Source organism: Drosophila sulfurigaster, chromosome X (genome assembly GCF_023558435.1).
Source record: "Drosophila sulfurigaster albostrigata strain 15112-1811.04 chromosome X, ASM2355843v2, whole genome shotgun sequence".
NCBI lineage: Eukaryota > Metazoa > Arthropoda > Insecta > Diptera > Drosophilidae > Drosophila > Drosophila sulfurigaster.
This window is the reverse complement of record NC_084885.1, coordinates 21,540,259-21,559,800: the sequence shown is the minus strand read 5'-3', so window position 1 is coordinate 21,559,800 and position 19,542 is coordinate 21,540,259. Positions and strand designations below refer to the sequence as shown.

Sequence of the window (19,542 nt, the reverse complement as noted above, 5' to 3'; positions counted from 1 at the left end):
CATACCTATGATTCACTTACTAACCAGATGACAGATGTTTTAAATTTCAGTAGTATAAGAATCGGCAACCGGCTATAAAATCGAATTTGAAGAGAAAAGCAAAGACAATACACACTTTCCTGGATAAGCTCATTTAATTCCCAATATAGTATGTTCTTTAATGGGGTTTACAACTTGAACTACATATTTTCTTATGCAAATGTATGTATAATGTGAATAAATAAATGGCGGGTTAAAAAAAAAAAAATAAATAGGAATCAAAAGAAAAAACATGTGTTCGCTTTACAAGTATTCTTATTATCTTCTTTTATTGTGTCGTCATTGTTGCTTTTATAAATTCACATTTATTAAAAAAAAAATACAATTTTAAAAAATAACTACCTAAAACTAACAAAAAATAGTAATAATATATAATATAATATATATAGCAACGTTACGCGCTTGGGTTTCTAACATTTTGCAACAAGTTTTTATCTGTTTCTGCGATAACAAAACATAATATACGTGTATATCAGTAAAGTGCGGGTTTTCAAAAGAATAATATATATATATATATATATATATGTATATAGCATGTCTATATAATTATATATAGAGGAGAAAATTATAATAATAATAATAGTTAAACAAATCGAAAGTATCAGAAGATAGCAAGATAAATGGTATATACAAAGAAAAGTTCTATACAATATGCATATTTATGTAAGTCTGTGTGTGTGTCAGTGTGTGTATAAACATGCATTTATATACATATATAATATGCATGTGTGTGTGTGTGTGCGTATGCGGGTGTTTGTATAAAACTACATATACAACTATAGGTTCTAATCACTTAATATTTAATTATGTATGCGTAACTTTCTCTTTCTTTTTTTATATTTTCGTTTTCATCAATATTTGCGTGTTGAATATAACTTAAGATAATATCAAAAAATATACAATTCCACAATCATTAGCTTGACATTTGACATAACTCAACACGATTCGATCCAATACATTCTGCATTGTTTCCAAAACCTTTTGACTTATGGTCGGTATTCAAGTAAATGATCGGATATATGAAACATACATATATATGTGTGTAAGTGTATATATTTAAATATATATATATATGTATGTGTATGTAGTATATAATTTATAATGGATACTCATATGCGGTCGACTTGACATTAACATAATATACAATACAATACAATACAAAAAAAAAAAGAAAAAACCTCATCTGGGGGAAATGTTATAAGATTTGTTGCGTACCGTGTGTTTACACCATAATTTGTTTGTTGTCTGTCGCCTGCTATGTAACTCCAAGAGGATTCAACACATTTATCGTTAACTTATGACAATTTCAAAATACACAAAACACAAAATACAAATTTCATGGTCGATTTTCTTAGACTAATGACACCGCGCGAGCACCAAAATACACCAAGTAGTTTGTATGTATGTACATAGTAAGTTTACTCCTTTTGTGTGTTAACGTAGTACACACATTATGCTCTGTCTGTTTTTGCAATGAGGCCAATGATGTTAAGCTGCCCAGCCACCAAGAATGGATTGACTGGTCTTCGTCGTCGTCTGCACAAACCATCCTCCTATTGTGCATTGTTCCCTAAATCATGTCACCAAACAACATTTTAAAGCAAAGTAATAAAGGCACCGAAACTGCTGCAACTGCGGCAGCTACACGCTCTACTAGCTACCACCCAACTTATAACATCATCACCATTGCATTGCATTGCATTAGCATCGCATCGACAGGTACAGGTACAAAACTACATACAGTCCGAATTATGTCCGTCTGTCTGTCTCTCTGTGTGTGTCTCCTTTGAAGCTCTCTCTGGGCAGGCGACATTGCATGGTTTATTGTATATGTATATGTTGTAGATTGGTTTTCTTTAAATAATTATATATCAACTTTTGAGCCAAGTTCTACCTATATCTGGTATATATCTCTATAATACATATATGTATGTGTATATACCTTTGCTTTTTATGTATAAACATGATTATTTTACAAATATATATGGGCTAAGCATATTTCCCGTACTGTGTATAGGTTTTACAAAATAGCTTTATCTCTCTCTCTCCCTCTGTATCTCTTGATCTGCCTCCCTCTATCTATTACTACCACGCTTTCTCCTTCTCCTTCGTGTTTCTTGTTCCCACGTTGAGTGTGTGTGTGTGTTGAGTGTATATGTGAGGTTTCGATTCGCCATTGTAAATAAATACTTTTTCTTGAACATATTCTTATTTTCTGTATGTACAATTCTCTCGCGTTCTCTCGCTCTTGCTTCCATACTCCTCTCTCGCTCTGATTCATTATTGTGTTGTGTTGCTCTGCAAGAGAATTGAAGTTGGAAATTTCATTTCAAAACACATTAATTGTGACTGCTGCACTCACGTTTAGTAACGTCCTCGATTGATATTCTTAATACGTATGCCCACCTCCAGCACCTGATCGCCAGCTGAGACGCCAGTGTTGCTGCTGCTGCTGTTATTCGAGCTGCTGCCACCAGCGTTGTTGCCACCGCCAACATTGGATGATGCGCTATTCGCATTGCTGCCATCACTAAGTGGCGAATTGTTGTTATTGTTGTTGTTGGTCGCATTGCTGCCGCTGTTGCTGCTGCTGCTGCTATTGCTGCTGCTCGAACTTGTGCCCGACGAGACGACGGGCAATGCCACATTGGCCGCATCACTGACACTGACTCCACTCACACTCGCCGCTGGCGCACCTAATCTACGCAACACTGTTGTCGTTGTGGTTGTCGTCGTGGTTGTCTCCTCTGTGCCGCCGCCGCCTCCTCCTCCGCCCCCAGCGCCACCCAATTTCAGCAGCTGCTGCTGATGATGCCGATTGTGATGATTGTAATTGATGGCGGCCAGATCGTGACCACCACTAGCGCTGGGAACCGCAGCACCACTATTGGCCGCATAGTCGTGTGGTCCGCCGACAGTGTGACGCCGTTTAATGGAACGATTCTGCTTGTTTTGAATCTGACGCTTCTTCGTCAGATTCATGTCAGTCTTTTCGTCCTTGGTTAGTGCGGCAGCGGCATGTGCCCACGACGCTGTCGACGACGATGTGGGGGAACAGCAGGCGGCTGCAGCAGCGGCCGCAGCAGCTGACGATGTTGTTGAGTTGCTATTGCTGTTGCTGTTGCTCATGTGTCGCGTCGAATAGTTGCGACAATTGAAGCTGGCACTGCGAAAGAGTCGATGGTCGCGTCGCTTTTTATTGTAGCGCTCGAGAAAAAACGATGGCGATGCCATCAGCAGTTTCTCCTTCGGATCACTGGTTGTCGAACCCTCCGAATCATCATCGGAACCGGCGCCGGCGCCAACGCCACACCCAATGCCCCGTTCGTAGGCCAGCGAGCTGCTGAAGCGCAGATTCTTGCTGCTGTACGAATTGCGTTGCACCGTCGACGCTGTCTGCGAGCTCGGGGTGCTGGCCAACGGCGTCGAGGCGCTGCTGGAGCCGGTGCCGGCGGTGGGCGTGGCAGCGCCACTTGCTGGCGCCGTTGAGCTGCCCTGATGTATGGGCGCCGTGGCCGAATGCTGCAGCTTATGCGCTGCTTTCAGCAAATTCGCGGGCAATGGAGCAACAACGGGTTTCATCATCAGCTGCTGCAGCTGTTGTTGCTGCTGCTGCTGTTTCTCCTCCTTGGTGTCGCTGCCCAAACTGTTGGTGGCGGTGCACGAGCGGCTCAGCAGCAGCGAATGGGGCGCGTCCAGAGCGCAAAAGGTGTGAAACAAACGCTCCGGCGATTCGTCCGCATAAGGAATGTTCTCAGAGTGCAAGTGCAGCGGTTGGCCGAGTGTGTGCCGACGATTCTTGGGAAATTCAGGTGAGCCGTTCTCATCGTTCGACTCGGAACCGCTGCGCAAATTACGCAGCTTGCTGTCGAGTGTATCCGTAATCGTGGTCAGCGACATGGAACCTTGGAAATTAATCAACGATTAGCTGATTGCATCCTCGATTGTTTGCTAGCAAACACAACTTACCTGTATCGCTGAGGCGACTGCTCGAGTCATCGTCGGTCAGCAGTATGGAGATGTCAACGCTGCTGCGTTGCTGTTGTTGCTGTTTCTCATGCTTGCCGCCGCTGCCGCCCGTTGTGCTGCTGGTCGAGCCCACGCTACCCGAGTCCTTCTCATCGAGACTGGCCTTGCGTGTCTGGGAGCTGCGAGAACCGGAGAGAAAGCCGCCAGTGCTGCGTTTCTTGGTGCTCGTTGTGGACGATGAACTCTTTGCTGTCGACGACGCCGATTGCGATGTGGTTGACGTCGATGTCGATGACGATGAACTGATTAACTTGCTTGTGGTGGTGGTGGATGTGGTATTCGTTTTGCTGCTATGCAGCGTCGAGCTGCTGCTGGTGCTGCTCGCCGATACCTTGGCGTAGTCCAGCGACTGAAAGTGAACAGCAGGCAGGATTAGGCCAAAATCACAAATGCTTTGCACAGCCTTTCGCTGCATTCGTCGTTGATTATTGGTGCGTATGGTGGTTGAGGTTGTGGTGGTGGTTGTGGTGGTGTTGTTGGTGGTGGTGGTGGTGGAGTTGGTGGTGCAGTTGGAAGAGGAGGAGTTTCCGCTTACCAGTAGACTCTCGCCGGAATACGTGTCCGAGTTGACGGCACTGCGTTTGCCATGCGTCCGCCTTCGCAGCTGTGGAATGAATCGTGAGGTGCGCGTCTCGCGCTCCGTGATCCGCTCAATCTTCGATAGATTGTGCAGCAACATGCTCGTTTGATCCTCCTGCGCCTGCTGCGGTTGCGCCGGACTCGGCGCCGCTGCACCGCCGCTTAACTCTGCCACATCCGGCAAGATGCCGTTCTCAAAGAAATATTCATACTGAAACGGAAATAGGAATTAGCGTGTTTTTAAAAGCAATAACTAAAAAACAGATACAGTCGAGTGTGCTCGACTGTGAGATACCCGATAACAATTTATAATGAAAGCAAAAGAGTGCGTTATTATTTTTAAAATTAACCGAAATAAAATGCCACTAAAATATACTAAAAGTTATATTTTGAGTAAGAGCAAAACTATGCGATAATTTTATTCAACTATACCAAATTAATAGACCACAAACTTACTAAAATATGCAACAGATTACTAAAATATACCACACGGACGGACGGACGAACGGACATGGTTATATCGCCTCAGCTGTTGGCGCTGATTAAGAATATTTATACTTTATAGGGTCAGGGATGCCTCCTTCTGCCTGTTACCTACATTTCCCTTCCACTCTATAAGTAGCGGGTATAAAACGGTCTTCTCTCCATACACTCACCTGCGTGACGAGCAGCTCGACAATGCGGCACTGATGCTTCATGTCCTTGACCGCCGTCTCCAGCGTATCGTTCGGTGTGCGTATTATGGATGGGCCAAATATGATGGCCAGATTCTTTGGCTCCATGCGATTCACCTCGCAGTTGTCGCTGACGCGACACAGATGCTTGATTAGATGTTTCATTGTCTCGTATGGATGTCGCGGCAGCGATTCCACAATCTCCTTAAGCAGCACAATGCGCTCCAGGCCCGTCTTCTTGTCCGCCTCAATGAAATTGATGTAGAAACTGGCCGGCATCAGTGCATCCGGCAGGCTGCGAATGAACAACTTCAGCAGACTGCTGACCACATTCACATCCTCCCAGCGATCGTCGGTGGCGCAGCTATCAAATTGAAAGTCCTTCATGTTGACCAGCTCGGACAGCTCCGAGATGGCCGCCTTGTTGCCGGGAATGCGATAAATGCCCACCACACTCAGGCCCTTGGTCTCCACAATATTGGTGCACACCTCCACCAAATGCGGCACATACGCATTCGTTTTGGACATGGGACAGGCACGCAACGGCAAACCAATGGAGCCGCCCGTTTTGTTGGCACAACCCGAGGCAGAGGATGACAAATCGCCGTGAGAGACGCCACCGCCACCGCTGCCGCCGCGTCGAAAGAGTAAATCCTTCCAGTTCTTTGATTTGGGCGAACCCAAATCCTTATCCGGCACATTCTTGTGCGATGAGGGTTTGCGCAACTTCATCACCGGCGATATGGAATCGCCCGTTGCGGCAGCCGCTGCGATCGAGGCAGCCACGGGTCCCTCCACCAAGCCGCCACCTGAGTGCGAGCTCAATGGTGAGCTATCTGCAGCGCCAGCGACATCATCCAAATAGCTGGAAGTGGCAGCTGTTTTCTGTGGCTCCGCCAACTGTTTACCCGCCAGCTGTTGCTCCTGTTTTGAAGTTTTGAAATGGGGGCAAAGTTGTAGTAAATTGTATTAAACAAGCATGAAATTTCAAGCTTACGTTATCATCGTAGTTGAGGCTGTCCTTCCACTGCAACAGGCCAAAGAGACGCTTCATCTCGTTGCTGCTCTTGGTCTTGAACAGTATTTCGGTGTAGGGACCACAAGATGGTGCCGTCGCTGTTGTTGCCGCCGGCGTTTGCGGCTCGGCGGCGCTGCTGCTGCCCGACGATGTCAGCTTGTCGTGGGCATCGTCCAAGTTCAGTTCGTTGCCCAATGTAGCCAAATGGGCGCCGCTGGCACTCGGCTTCGATTGCATGCGTATCAAGTATTTCTTCTTGTCCAATGACTCGTCATAGAATTTAAAATTTCTAATATCAAGTTCTATCACCTGTTAACGAAAGGAAGAGAGTGAGAATCTGTTTTATGTGCGGTGCGATAAGTTGGGGTACTTACATTGTGCTCCGACTTGGCATGGCGTCCAGAGTAAATGCGCAGCAAATCTCCTTCGATCACCAGTTTCACCTGGCGCCACGAACGATACTCCGACATGCGCTGCAACGAAAATACACACCAAATAAAGTACACCACATATGTAGTAGGAGATATATTGCTACCTACCTTGCCATTGATGCAAGACGACTTGATTTCAATTTCCGTCTCGAAGGCCTCCAGTTCGTTGGGCACATATTTGCCATTCAGCTCGGCATCAATGTGAATGCTGCGCACAAAGTAAATGCAAGAGTTAATATCATTAAAAACTTGCAAACAACATTAAATTGCTGTGCTTAAATTGCGTGGTTAAACGAACCAAACGAAATACAAGACTCAAAATCGAATTTGACTTGCAACGTTTTAGAAGTTAGTTTAATAGAGACTATCTTTTTGCTAATTAAAGTGACCTTAATAGTGAACTTGAGAGATTTTCACTACAGTGAATATTCACTTAAATGAATTGTACATATCTTATAGTCACTTGTGTGAACTGAGTTAATTTTTCTGGTCACAATCTAATAACTTCTAAAATGTTTTCAATCAATGAAGTTAGATGGACATGGATATATCGCATCGGCTGTTAATACTGATCAAGAATGTATAACTTAATAGGGTTGGCGATGCCTCCTTCTATACGTGTGTTGCATCCCAACGCTTAGAGCTCGCCACTCACCTGCTACGCATGTCGCTGTTCATGGAGGCACGTCGACTGCTATGATGCGTGGACAGACGCACATCCTCCAATCCATTGGGCGTTTCAATGAACTCATGGCCACCGCCAGTGCCGCCAATGACATCGTACGTGGGATCCGGATGCTCCTCGACCAGCGCTTTCGTCTTGTGCGGCTCAACAACAGCGGCGGCTGCAGCAGCTGCCGCTGCAACAGCAGCAACGGCTGCACTCGCTGGCGCTACGCTGTCCCCAGCTGCTGATGCTGAAGTCTCCGCATGATATTCGGTCTCGTTGTTGGTGGCACGTAGATACGAGATGCGTCGCATTGGTTTGCCCTCGTCAAAAGAACTGGACGCCAGTGGTTTGTAACGTCGCACAACGGTGCCAGCTCCGATTGTTGTGTCCACAATGGCAGCGGCTGCAACAAAATATTGTTTAGATTTATTAGCCATTTGTTATTATTATTCTTATTACTAATATGCTATGCACGGCATTTACAATTTATCAAAAATAATAAATGCAAGTTGTAAATGGAAACTAACAATTTCGAGTTGCCACTAAAATGCAAAATTGATAATAAAGTAAAACACTTCACCTGCTGGTAAAGTTCGAAAAAGTAAAGTAAAGCATTCAACGGCGAACAATCGATAACTTTTGCAATTGTTACTTGAGCTCATTTCGATTTTAGAATTAAAATAAATAAATACAATAGAGCACTCGATGGGTAATGCGAACTTCAATAAACAATTTCATTTAAATTCAGATTGCAGCAGAGGGAAAATGAAGAGACTTCTAAAAATTAAATATGCAGTTAAAGCTAATAAGAATTGAAGACTTGTCTACGATTAATATTTTCGTTCAAACTTTTAAACCACAAATAATGCAAATTTTCTAATAAATGTAAATCTCATTTAACTATAATTCAGAGACAAAACCTAACAGCTGTTAAGTAAAATTCGAACAAAAGCAAAGACCGCATTCTTCAATGTAAGACCATTAAATGAGATATATATGCCGTAAAGTGTACGTTATATGAAATACAGTGTGGCTGTTAAGTGCATTAGATGTTGCTAATCGAAATGGTTGTAAATTTAAAGGCTTTACAATAATATTGATTGATTTCTAAATTAGAAATTCTAATTAATTGCAATATTATGAAGCGTATTCAGATTAAATGAAGTGTGGCTGTTAAAAGAAATTTTTGCCGCTAAGTGAGTTTTTGGTTGTATACCTCACAGAATAGTCTTTCAAATTAAATGAAATGAAGCGTATCCAAGCAACGTCAAGTACTATTTATATTTGAAGCGTATTCAGATTAAATGAAGTGTGGCTGTTAAGTGAAATTGCTGCCGTTAAGCGAATTTTTGGTTGTATACCTAATATAATGACTTTCAAATTGTATGAAATGATATTTTTGACTATTGTGACGACAAGTACTACTTTCAGAAAACCTCTGAACAGAAAGTTATTAATATTCTCCTGCAGATGGAAAACACTCACCACTGCTCTCGGCAATGTCCGCTAATGTGGCCACAGTGTGCGAGGAACTGCTGATGCTTTGTGAATGCTCCACCACTTCGCTGTACTCTGCAAGCCAAAAGAAAAAGGAAGTTAGCAATGTCAAAAATGGGAAGGAGTTTGGTCCAATATGTCACACTTACTGCTCGGTGTTGTGTCGATGGTGGCATTCGCAAGTGTTGCTTTGTGCAGCTCCATGCGACTGCTGGTCTGTCCATCGACAGTGCTGCTGCTGTGGCTGTGGCTGCTGGAGCTCTGCTGTTGATATTTGGCCTGCATTTGATGCAGCGGATGCTGTTGCAGTGACTCGTAGAGGACACTTTGCTTTTTGCCCGCTGCGCCAATGCTGCTGCTGCTGCTCGTCGATTCGGAGGCGACGGCATTTGTGTTGATTGACAGCGGCTTGAACGGATCAAAGCCCTTGGACATGTGCGAGACCAGTTTGCTCTCGAATCTGAAAAGCGAGAGAGAATTGCATTAATTGAGATCTCAATTGCAAATCGTGCTGCACTTACACTTTATTGGTTACGCCCGTCTCCTGCAGTGTCTCGAAATAGTCCAGCTCCTTGGCGTATTTGGCCGCCGCATTGTTGTTGCTGGCCACGTTGACTGCCACCTGACGCTGCTGGGATGGCACAGCGCCCAAGGGGCGTGCCACCAGCTTGCTGCCCGCATAACTGTTATACATATCGCAGCCGAGGACAACTTGTTGCTGCTGTTGGTGTTGCTGCTGCTGCTTAAGCAACACTTGATGGCGCACGCGTTGTCCTCCGCCACCTGTTCCCGGTGGTGTGTGCGGGGGGAAAAAATGTTGCGTCAGCTGCTGCTGCTGGTGTTGATGTTGCTGATGCTGTTGCGGCGATGACTGCGATGCGTTGCCGTTGGAGGACACAGATCCAGAGGCGGACAACACACCGGAGGGCAGCGGCGATTTAAGAAACTCCTCCTTCTGTTTGATCGACTCGCGTAGTCGTATCATCAGGTCGCTATTGTCGCCACCGCCGCCGACACCGCAACCGCCGCTTGCATTCACTGCATACAGTGCTTGGCTGAGGGCCGCTGCCGATTTGGGCTGGCGTGTGGTAGGCGTGGTCGCGGTTGCGCTTGCTAATACTGTTAGATTTGGCGGCTGATTGGCACTGCAACGAACAACAACAAAATAACATACAACATTAGAACAACACGATAAACGAAATAAGGACAAAGGATATGTGGAGCAAGGCCAAAAGTTCTTTATATAATATGGGTGGGTGAATTCGAAACTTAGAAACCTTGCTTTAAATAGAGCCAACAACCATTTAAGTTTTCGTGCTTTCATATATTTATAGTTTTACAAAAGGGTAAAATAAATTTGAGATTAGTTTATTCATTTCATATTTTTTGCTTTATGGCTTTATTTTTTTTCTCGAGCTAAATTAGAAAGAACACTTCGTGTTTAAAGGAAGTGTACATAAATTTATGAAAATTTAAACAAAAAGAACTTTACTCTCATAAAACACTTTTAAGTGTAATTTACAATATTTGCACTTCATATGTATTAAACAAATAAAGGACAAAAAATTCAAACGCCCCATACGATAATCTTCTATAATTTGAATGCGTATTTCCAATAATTTTAAATATAATTTATCATCAGATTTATTTGGTATAACAATATATACCACAGAAACTTTTCGAATATATGTAGCTATTTTGCTCAACTTTTTTGTGAAGGTGAAGCAAAGAGCTATTTACGAATCACTTCTAATAAAAGCAAAACAATGCTACAGCGGTATTTTTGTTAAAATATACTAAATTGGTATTCCAAAAAATACTAAAATATACTAATATCTATATTTGGTATAACGATATACTTTTACATTTCAGATATATCATAGAAGTACCAAAAAATACCAAAACCTATATTTGGTATAACAACATATACTATAGAAATATACCATATTGTCAACCAAAAGCTGCATAAATTCAATTTCAATGCTCAACTTGTTGTGTGGGTGAAGCACAGAGCTATCGACGAATCACTTCAGCACATTTTTATATGAAAGCGTTGGCACCTGATCGCCATAGGGAATAAGGTCGCTGGAACTAAGCTACTTTGGCGCGTGCCACAAGCGATGACGATGATAGAGACGACGACATCAATGTTTTGGACGTGGACGTGAATGAATCGGATTTGACGCAGTCAGCTGATTGATTACGCTGGTCACGATGACAGTTGCCCAGTTGCTGAGTTGCCGAGTTGCTGATGAGTTGCTCAGTTGTGTTGCCAAATACGCGTAAGCTGCGCAATTTTGGCCAAACAACAAAGTGCGAAGCCGCCTTGCCTTGCCCCTTCCCTTGCGTCCCTTCCGAGGGTCGAAAACCCATTTGCTTACAATGAGTATATGAGTATATAGTATATATGTTATGTGTATTTGCATTTGAGAATTGTCTGCGTGTGTGTGTGTTCGTTGGTGTGTTGTTTGTTTATTTATGAATGTATTTGCTTAAGAATTTCGATGTGTTGCCACATCACGAATGCAGCAATAGATCGAATGTGAATGCGAATGCGAGATCTTTATGTCGTCGCCTCGTGCCACGGGAGACGCAGGTGCCTTCATTGGCCTCGTCTATAAATAACATCATATCATTTTTTTTTTGGAGAGGGGAAAGGAGGCAGAAAACAAAACAGGTCAACAGTTGGCAGCCAAATGGCAATCGCGATGTGAACTGTGGTTCCCTCCCACTCCCACTCCCCCTCCTCCTAAACATGACCATGACATGCTCCATTTGGATAAGTGTGTGTGTGTGTGTGTGTGCTGACAACCACAAAGACCAAAGTGCACTCAGCACTTGATCGGAGTCGCAAATTAGATTGGTTGCAGCATTAAGTCAAAGCATCAAGTTGTGTCCTGACAGCATTCAAGGAATCTGTGAGCAATAATTAGTTTACCTCAGCTTCCTATTTCACTTTGCGCAGATGCACACTAAGTGCAAAGGCCAGCAAAAGTTAGAATGTGCTACCACCGACTACACAATACTCTAAACACACACACACACACACAAAGTGTGACTGACATTTAATATCAAATGCTTATCTAAGAAGATGCCAGCGATAGTTCGCAAGAAATGAGATTAACGCTGAGAGAGATGATTGCAAATTTGCATTTGCTTCGTTTACTTTAACACGCCAGCAATTAAAAAACAGAGTTAAGATTTATTATCAGTTATAGCATGGAAATATGATTCATAATTTGAATGAAAAAACTTATCTTTCTCATTGAAGAGTAAATGCAATGATATAATCATTAATTATTTAGAAGCAAATTGCATTGCAAATTTATAGTGCGCTTACAACTGACAGGCGATTGGAAAGATATCTAGTATATATAGTGTGGCAGGCAAACAACAACAGGAAGAAGGATGCAACGGGGCAGCCATTTTAATTGGCTGCGCGATGTTAAAGGTCAGCAAATAAAACGCTGACGCTCAACCGTGAACAACCATTATTGTGAGTGGCAGCAGGTGGAAGCTGCGTGGCGTTGTTGCCCGAATGCTTTTAATAAATCAAACTTTCCGGACAGAGTTTGCTGTAGATGTTGCTGTGGCTGTGGCACAAAACTTGTTGCGTATTCGACATGTTGACCAAGCAATTATCTAAAGTAATGCATGTAATGTGCCAAGTAATTGACATTGACCATGAAGAAGGATATTTGTTAAAAAAACGCATAGAAAGGTTAAGCGAAAATTGAAATGACCATGAAGGTCAGGTGAAAAGTGCATTGGAAGTACTTTTCTACGTATGTATATCATTTGTATAGTGAAAGTGAGCACAAGTGATCTGGAATGAATTAATAATCAACTGAGAGTGGCAAGTAAATATGCAAATGGTGGGGGGCGAAATATGAGATACAGATACAGAGATACAGCTGCAAATGCATAAATATATATCCCCAAGTACTGTTACTCGTTATCTTTGCATAAGCTTTGTACACAACAAAATACAAAAATACAAAAAAAGAAATAGGGGCCAAAAAGACGAAAAAAACAACCCCATTGACACAAGTGATCCATCTACACACGACGCGAATCGAATCGACGCTACTCTATTGTGCTGATTTGTTATTGTTGTTGTTGTTGTTGTTGTTCGGCATGCAAGTGTATGTGTGTGTGTGTAGCTTATCAATAAAGTCAGAGCCAAATAAATGAACTGTATCTATACAATACACACAGTCACATACTTTTGTATCTGCATCTCTCAGTATGTGTAGGTGTGGAATTTCGCGCTTTATTGTCTGCTAGTTATACCCGATACCCAAAGGGTAGAAAGGGTATTTTAACTTTCTGAAGGCAGGTGGAGGTATCTCCAAAACTATAAAGAATATATATTCTTGATCAGCGCCACCAGACGAGACGATGTCTGTTTGTATCTAGATCTATGTAAATCTTAGAAACTACATATATGAAAAGCATTTTGGAAGAAATATTTTTCAGGGTCTGAGATTGAAATATACCGAAGGCTACATTTGGTATTTGCACTACATGCTAAATATATAAATCGATTACTAAAATATACCAGATTTTCAGCAGAACTGGTATATTTTGCACTGACTTCAATATTCGATATATTAATACCATTGAGTATAAAAATATATCATGTTTCCAACAGAGCTGGTATATTTGAGTACTATGTGGTATATTTTTAATATAGGTCTATAAATATACCAAATATAACCTTTAGTTTATTTTTAATATTATTACGTTATATTTGATATATTTTGAAAATAATACCACTCCGTGTTGCTTTCTTTAAGAATGGGCAGCGGGTATCCCAAAGTCTAACAAACTCGACTTAAGCTTTCTTACTTGTTGTAGTTGTATTGTAGTATGTCTGTCTGCTGCATTGTTGTGTCTTGGTGTATTGGTAATTGGTGTTGCTTATTGTCTGATTTGCGTTCGTTTTGCCAACTCTTTCGCCTCTTTGCAACTCTAACAAGCCATAAATAATAATGTTGACACATTTGATAAGCCACAAAAAGCTACAGAAAGTGAGAGAGAGACGCCCCAACCAATGAACCAACCTGTGCTGTCAACAGTTCATATGCTGCATCCAAGAGGGGACGGAGGGGTATACCACTACAAATACATATATATATACTATATATATGTGAATATTCAATTCCCGCCCTTCTTCGCACTGTCGGTTTGTCATTATGTCCACAGACAGACTTCGCAACTTCATTTGTGTGTGGAATTCGCATTGCATTTATTTGCTGGCCTGTTTTGGTATCGATTTCGTAGCTGCTTATTGTTTGGCCGCAACGGAAGCGAACCCACCAAAACGCAAATCGCATTCAAAAAACAAAAGAAAAAGAGAGAGAGAGAGAGAGATAACTAAATAATAAACTAAGAAACCCGAAACCCGAAACAATCGCGCATTGTTTTGTTGTTGTTTTTAGTGTTGCATTCAAAAATCTTAGAACTGAGCTAATCTTTCATTGACTTCAAACACTTTAACATTTTGTGATCTCGCTTAATCAATGATAATTTGAAGTAGAAAAAAACTAAAATCAATATAGAAAACACACACACAGAAGGCGAGAACTCACATTGATCACAAAAAGATTAGACGATTACCGATTAACGATTACCGATTACAGATTACAATATGCGAATCTCGTATCTGGCTGCGAAATGAAATCTACGCGCTCCACTCGCCATCAGCAACTAAACTAAAGTACAAACCAAAGTCCATGCTACTAAACTGAAATATATGAAAAAAAAAAAAACAGCAACAACAACAACAACAAACAACAACAGCAAATCCACTTTGTATGCATGTATGAAATTCATATTAAGCTCGCGACTGAAACGAGGCAGGGCCCCGCCGCCAATTGAAAAGAGCCCCCCAGCTATTGAGTGGGCAATCGTTGAACAAGCAAAAGCAAAAGCAAAACCCACCAAGCCACCGACGACCCACCCAGCCACCGAACATCGACTGACGCGACGCAACGCGCTTCTCTTCTGCTTCTTTATTCTACAGTTTTTTTTCCATTTTCATTTTCATTTTTTTATAACCAATTGTGCCACGCGCACATAGCGCAAAAAATATTTCATTGTATGCAATAAGAGACGACGATGGGCTAGAATTAGGATACCACAGCCCACATTCATCCATATCGACATCGACATCGACATCCACATGTGAGAGAGACGATACCATATGTATGCTATATGCTATAGTATATCCAAGCAGCTGGAGGGAGGAGGAGAAGCAGGAGGCGGAGGAGGTGGCGGGCAACATGAAACTCACAAATTCAATTGGGTAAACAGGAGCACAAGGTTTACCCGATTGGCAGAAAGAGCAAGAGCGAGAACGAGCGAGTGAGGGAGACGACAAGCACTAGTCGATATCGCTATCAGTCATCGTAGTTGACCAAACACTCACTTCCTCACCCTGTTTTGCCTTTTTCCTTTTTTGGGGGGTATAATTGTCAGTCAAAGTCCAACGAAAAATTTGAATTCGCACAGTGGTTGCAAATGCATCATTTACACAAAACCAAATTGACACGTTAGTGCGTCAGAATATGATGTGTTTGTGCCACTGTGCACGGCTGCCATCAACCATTGTCATCATCCATCAATCAAATGAGTCAAAATCGAAGGCACACACACACACACACACACACACACAGAGAAAAGGTCAATCGAGCAGCAAAGGACTCAAATATTACGCCATCTTTTCGGGTATCTATAACCAAGTTGATATCTACTTTTATATCTATAGATCTACATAGAAATACATACTATATAAATATACTAAAATATACCCTATTATAGTATATTTATACTACATTATAATAGTTCATCAATTCAATTTACTTCACCAACAATTTGAATTCTACATCTCTAGATATGCATAGAAATATAAATATACTATTATACTATAAAATACACTAAATTTTTTATATATTATAGTATGAATATATACTATATTATAGCTGTATATCATCAATTCACTTCACTTTGCACAAAAATTGTTCATAAATTAGACAATAACTGATAAATAATTGCCTAAGTGCTGCATATGAAATTTTTTAATCGCCATTAGAGAGCTCTCTGTGTGGTCGTCCATCGTTGATGGGTGATAAAGCTAAACGATAATGTGAATATTAGCAAATGGCTTTTTTGTATAATCAATACATGCTTAGTCAATAAACAAAGATAAATCGAACTTTTCGCTGTTCAAATAAAAATAACTGTCACTACTGTATGGAGAGATACTTTTAGCAGATACTGTAGTATCTCTCTGTAGTTATCATACGCATCGCATTAAACGAAAGTAAATGCTAATTGGCTCAAGTGTCGCGCATGCGAGTTCAGCCTAAAACACATCTTATGCATCATTATCTCAATCTCTGGCTCGCCGATCTCAATCAGCCCGAAGGGCGATGATATGCGGTGGGCGTGGCAGTGACAGTAGAAGCAGCAACAGTCCCTCTCCCTCTCCCTGTCCCTCCTATCGAGTTCAGTTGAGAGTGCAACACACAGGGCGAATTCAATTGAAATGCCATTCACTGCGGTTGATTTTTTTCTTGTCTCATTTTACTTCTGACTTACATGTGTGCGCTAGTGTGTGCGTGTGTGTGTGTGTGTGTAGTATAAAATTCAATTAAATTTTGTCGTAATCATTTAACAATGGCGCATTAACAAATATTCGTGTGCAGTTTGTTGCTTTTGTTGTTATCCATTTACACTCAACAACACACATGAGATTTTAGCTTTTTGCATTTTGTTGTTGTTGTGGTTTAGTGTTCTTCTTGCTGTTGTTGTTGTTGTTGCTAAATTAGTCAGTGACGTTGACGTTGATGCTGAGGTTTATGTTGGAAGTTGCTAGTATAAACACAACACAACACAACAATACATACGCACATATTATAATTGATTGCACACACATCCATATGTATGAAATATGGTTTGCCTGGGCACACAAAGCGACAACGTTTCGTATACGCAATTGTTTGCTTGCTTGTTGTTGATGATGTCGAAATGTGGGCGTCATAACACACACACACACACAGACACATTCGAAATGTGATTTGAATTTTATTCATTTCGCGATACTCTTGTTGTTTTTGTTGTTATTATTCTGCTTCTTTTGCCATCATTAATGGGTCACAAAACAATTTAAAACAATACAACAAAGCAAAAATGATTTAATAAATAAATACGCTGCATAAAGAAAGTCAATTTCAACAAGCCAACAAAATTCAAATTCACTCACAACTACGTGAGTATTTCAATGTGTGAGTGAGTGGGTGGCAACTGCCTTCTTAGCCACTTATCACCACAGCACGAAAGTTTTTTCTTTTTTTGCTTTTCTTTTCTTTTTTTTTTTTTTTTTTGCTACCACATAGCTGGCACGTAATTAGAAACGATAGCTTATGAAAAAGTACAACAAAAATATGTATAATTAACTAAAAGTACAACATGAATACAATGAATAACGTTTGACACACCACAACGCATCCGTAACACGTGCCAAACAGTTAACTATTCAAGCAAAACGTCAGCGAGATGAAGTTCAAAAAGAGCTCTTGACTCTATAATTTCTTCATTTCTCTAGACACGATAATCGTAGCGTGAAAGGGTATTATTATTATTTGGTGATTACCCCAAAATGTACATAAGTGATATAAATCTGCATAAAGTTGCTTTCACATGATAAAATGCATATTCTTAAAATGTTCGCTTTAGCTGTCTGCTTTATTTTGTCAAACTTTATAATAGCGGGTATAACAATCCATAGGGATGAAGTGTATGATAACTTTGTGACGATATAGCCATTTATTTAACAGCCTTGTTATATGAGCTATGTTTTCCTATACAGAACGTATACTTGGTATATCAATATACCAATATATACAATATGGTATATTTCAGTATTATTTCTCGATATATTAATATTTGTTGTTAGTACTTGTTATATCAGTGTACCATAACAAAATTCGGTATATTTTAGTATTTTTTTAGTATATTAATAGCTACAATATTAATATTTTTGTCAGCACTTTTTATATCAATATACCATATACAAAATTCGGCATATTTCAGTATTTTTTTGGTATATTAATAGCTATATTACATTTTTTTGACAACATTTCATATATCAATATATAATTTTCAGTATTTTTACGATGTATTAACTTGGTATTTTTAATTTATAATACCGCACAGTTTTTAATAAAAACGGTTGCTGTTGGATTCTTTCTTAATTGCTCTCATTCAAAGTGTGTCTGCATATGCAAAGTCAGTTAAATTGTAATTGCAAAGAAAAGATAATTTTTTTAAATGCATAGCTAAACAACACGTTTTTTATGCATTTGTGTACTTGCAACAGTTCAATTGCAATTCTGCACATATGCCAAAAGTATCGTCTTCCATCCATCACCCACTGGACTGGGTCATCGTCTCGCTCTCTCTGGAGAGGATTGTCTATTGGCCCCGATGTACAATGTGTGTAAGCAGAATGAGAGCGAAAGCTAGAGAGAAAGAGAGAAAAGAGGAAGTTCGCCCAAATGGCCAAAAGCATTTTTATGCATGTGTTTATTTTTGTTTTTAAAAACACGAGAAATATGAATAAATGCATTCGTCGTCATTGCCAAATCGAGACGCAGTCGTAAAGTCAACACACACACATACACACACACAGACAGACAAATGATCATCCCAACCAAACAAACGATGCCAAGACAATTCCCAATTCCCACAGGAGATGCCAAATTTGATGGTCAGATGGAAGAATGATCGAAATGAGTTCAAACAAACGCAAAACTAAGTTGTCGTCAAGAAGTTCACAGAATAATACTTTCACTTGATAGTTCAAAAAGTTAATACAAAATATTGTTCAACATACTAGTTGAACATTAATTTAGTTTTTGGATAACAATGTTGTCTGCAAGATGGCTTTTTCATGCCAAGCATTTGGTACATAAAAACTATAATTAAGAGCCATTAAATTCGTGAATAAACAACTATATTCAATGTATTCTTTGGTCACATTTGAAGTAGTAAAATTGAGGAAAAGTTCAATTTGTACAAATTGAATAAATGTATTCGATGAGTATCCTGACAAAGGAATCTCAAGTTTGTAGAGGTGAATATCTGAAATTCTGTATAATGCAAACGTTCAAATAATACTTTGCATTCAGCATGATAATGAGCACAAATAAAATATTATGATGCTGATGATGACGATGAAATCACCAGAATGACATCTACTACTACTACGACTGGATGTGTCTACATTTATCTTGTGTTGCTGCGGCTGATGTTCTATAATTTTATAGGCCGGTGTCCGTCCAACTATGGACTCATCATCATTAACTTGCGCCTACATAGAATGTACATATGTGTGTGTGTTGTGTGTGCACATAAATACATAAAAATGGAAAACATATGTACTCAAGTGTTTGTTGTATGCTTTTGCAGGAGAATGTAAAAATTAATGACAGTGAAAAGTTTCTGGTGAGAAATGTGCCAAATGAGTATGACAAATGCAAAAAAGCAAAAACACAAACACAAACATACAAAAAAAAAAACCTCATGCTGGAAATGAGC

At 40.5% G+C, this 19,542-nt stretch overlaps 1 protein-coding gene across 4 annotated transcripts in view; it reads right to left on the bottom strand.

The window, feature by feature from the left end:
- Positions 1-289: 289 nt before the first annotated feature.
- LOC133847043 (serine-rich adhesin for platelets) overlaps positions 290-19,542 on the bottom strand; it is a 44,105-nt gene continuing 24,852 nt past the window's right edge. For 3 of the 4 annotated variants that reach the window (XM_062281790.1, XM_062281789.1, XM_062281791.1), the window contains exons 6-16: positions 9,459-10,082; positions 9,087-9,397; positions 8,926-9,012; positions 7,426-7,843; positions 6,879-6,978; positions 6,714-6,812; positions 6,319-6,648; positions 5,304-6,245; positions 4,009-4,858; positions 2,402-3,944; positions 290-2,337 (exon numbers count right to left, since the gene is read on the bottom strand). In XM_062281790.1, the coding sequence (XP_062137774.1) occupies positions 2,404-3,944; positions 4,009-4,858; positions 5,304-6,245; positions 6,319-6,648; positions 6,714-6,812; positions 6,879-6,978; positions 7,426-7,843; positions 8,926-9,012; positions 9,087-9,397; positions 9,459-10,082 (5,302 nt within the window). In that variant the 3' untranslated portion in view covers positions 290-2,337; positions 2,402-2,403. The remainder of the gene's footprint in view (positions 2,338-2,401; positions 3,945-4,008; positions 4,859-5,303; positions 6,246-6,318; positions 6,649-6,713; positions 6,813-6,878; positions 6,979-7,425; positions 7,844-8,925; positions 9,013-9,086; positions 9,398-9,458; positions 10,083-19,542) is intronic. The other variant, XM_062281792.1, reaches the window with a different exon arrangement.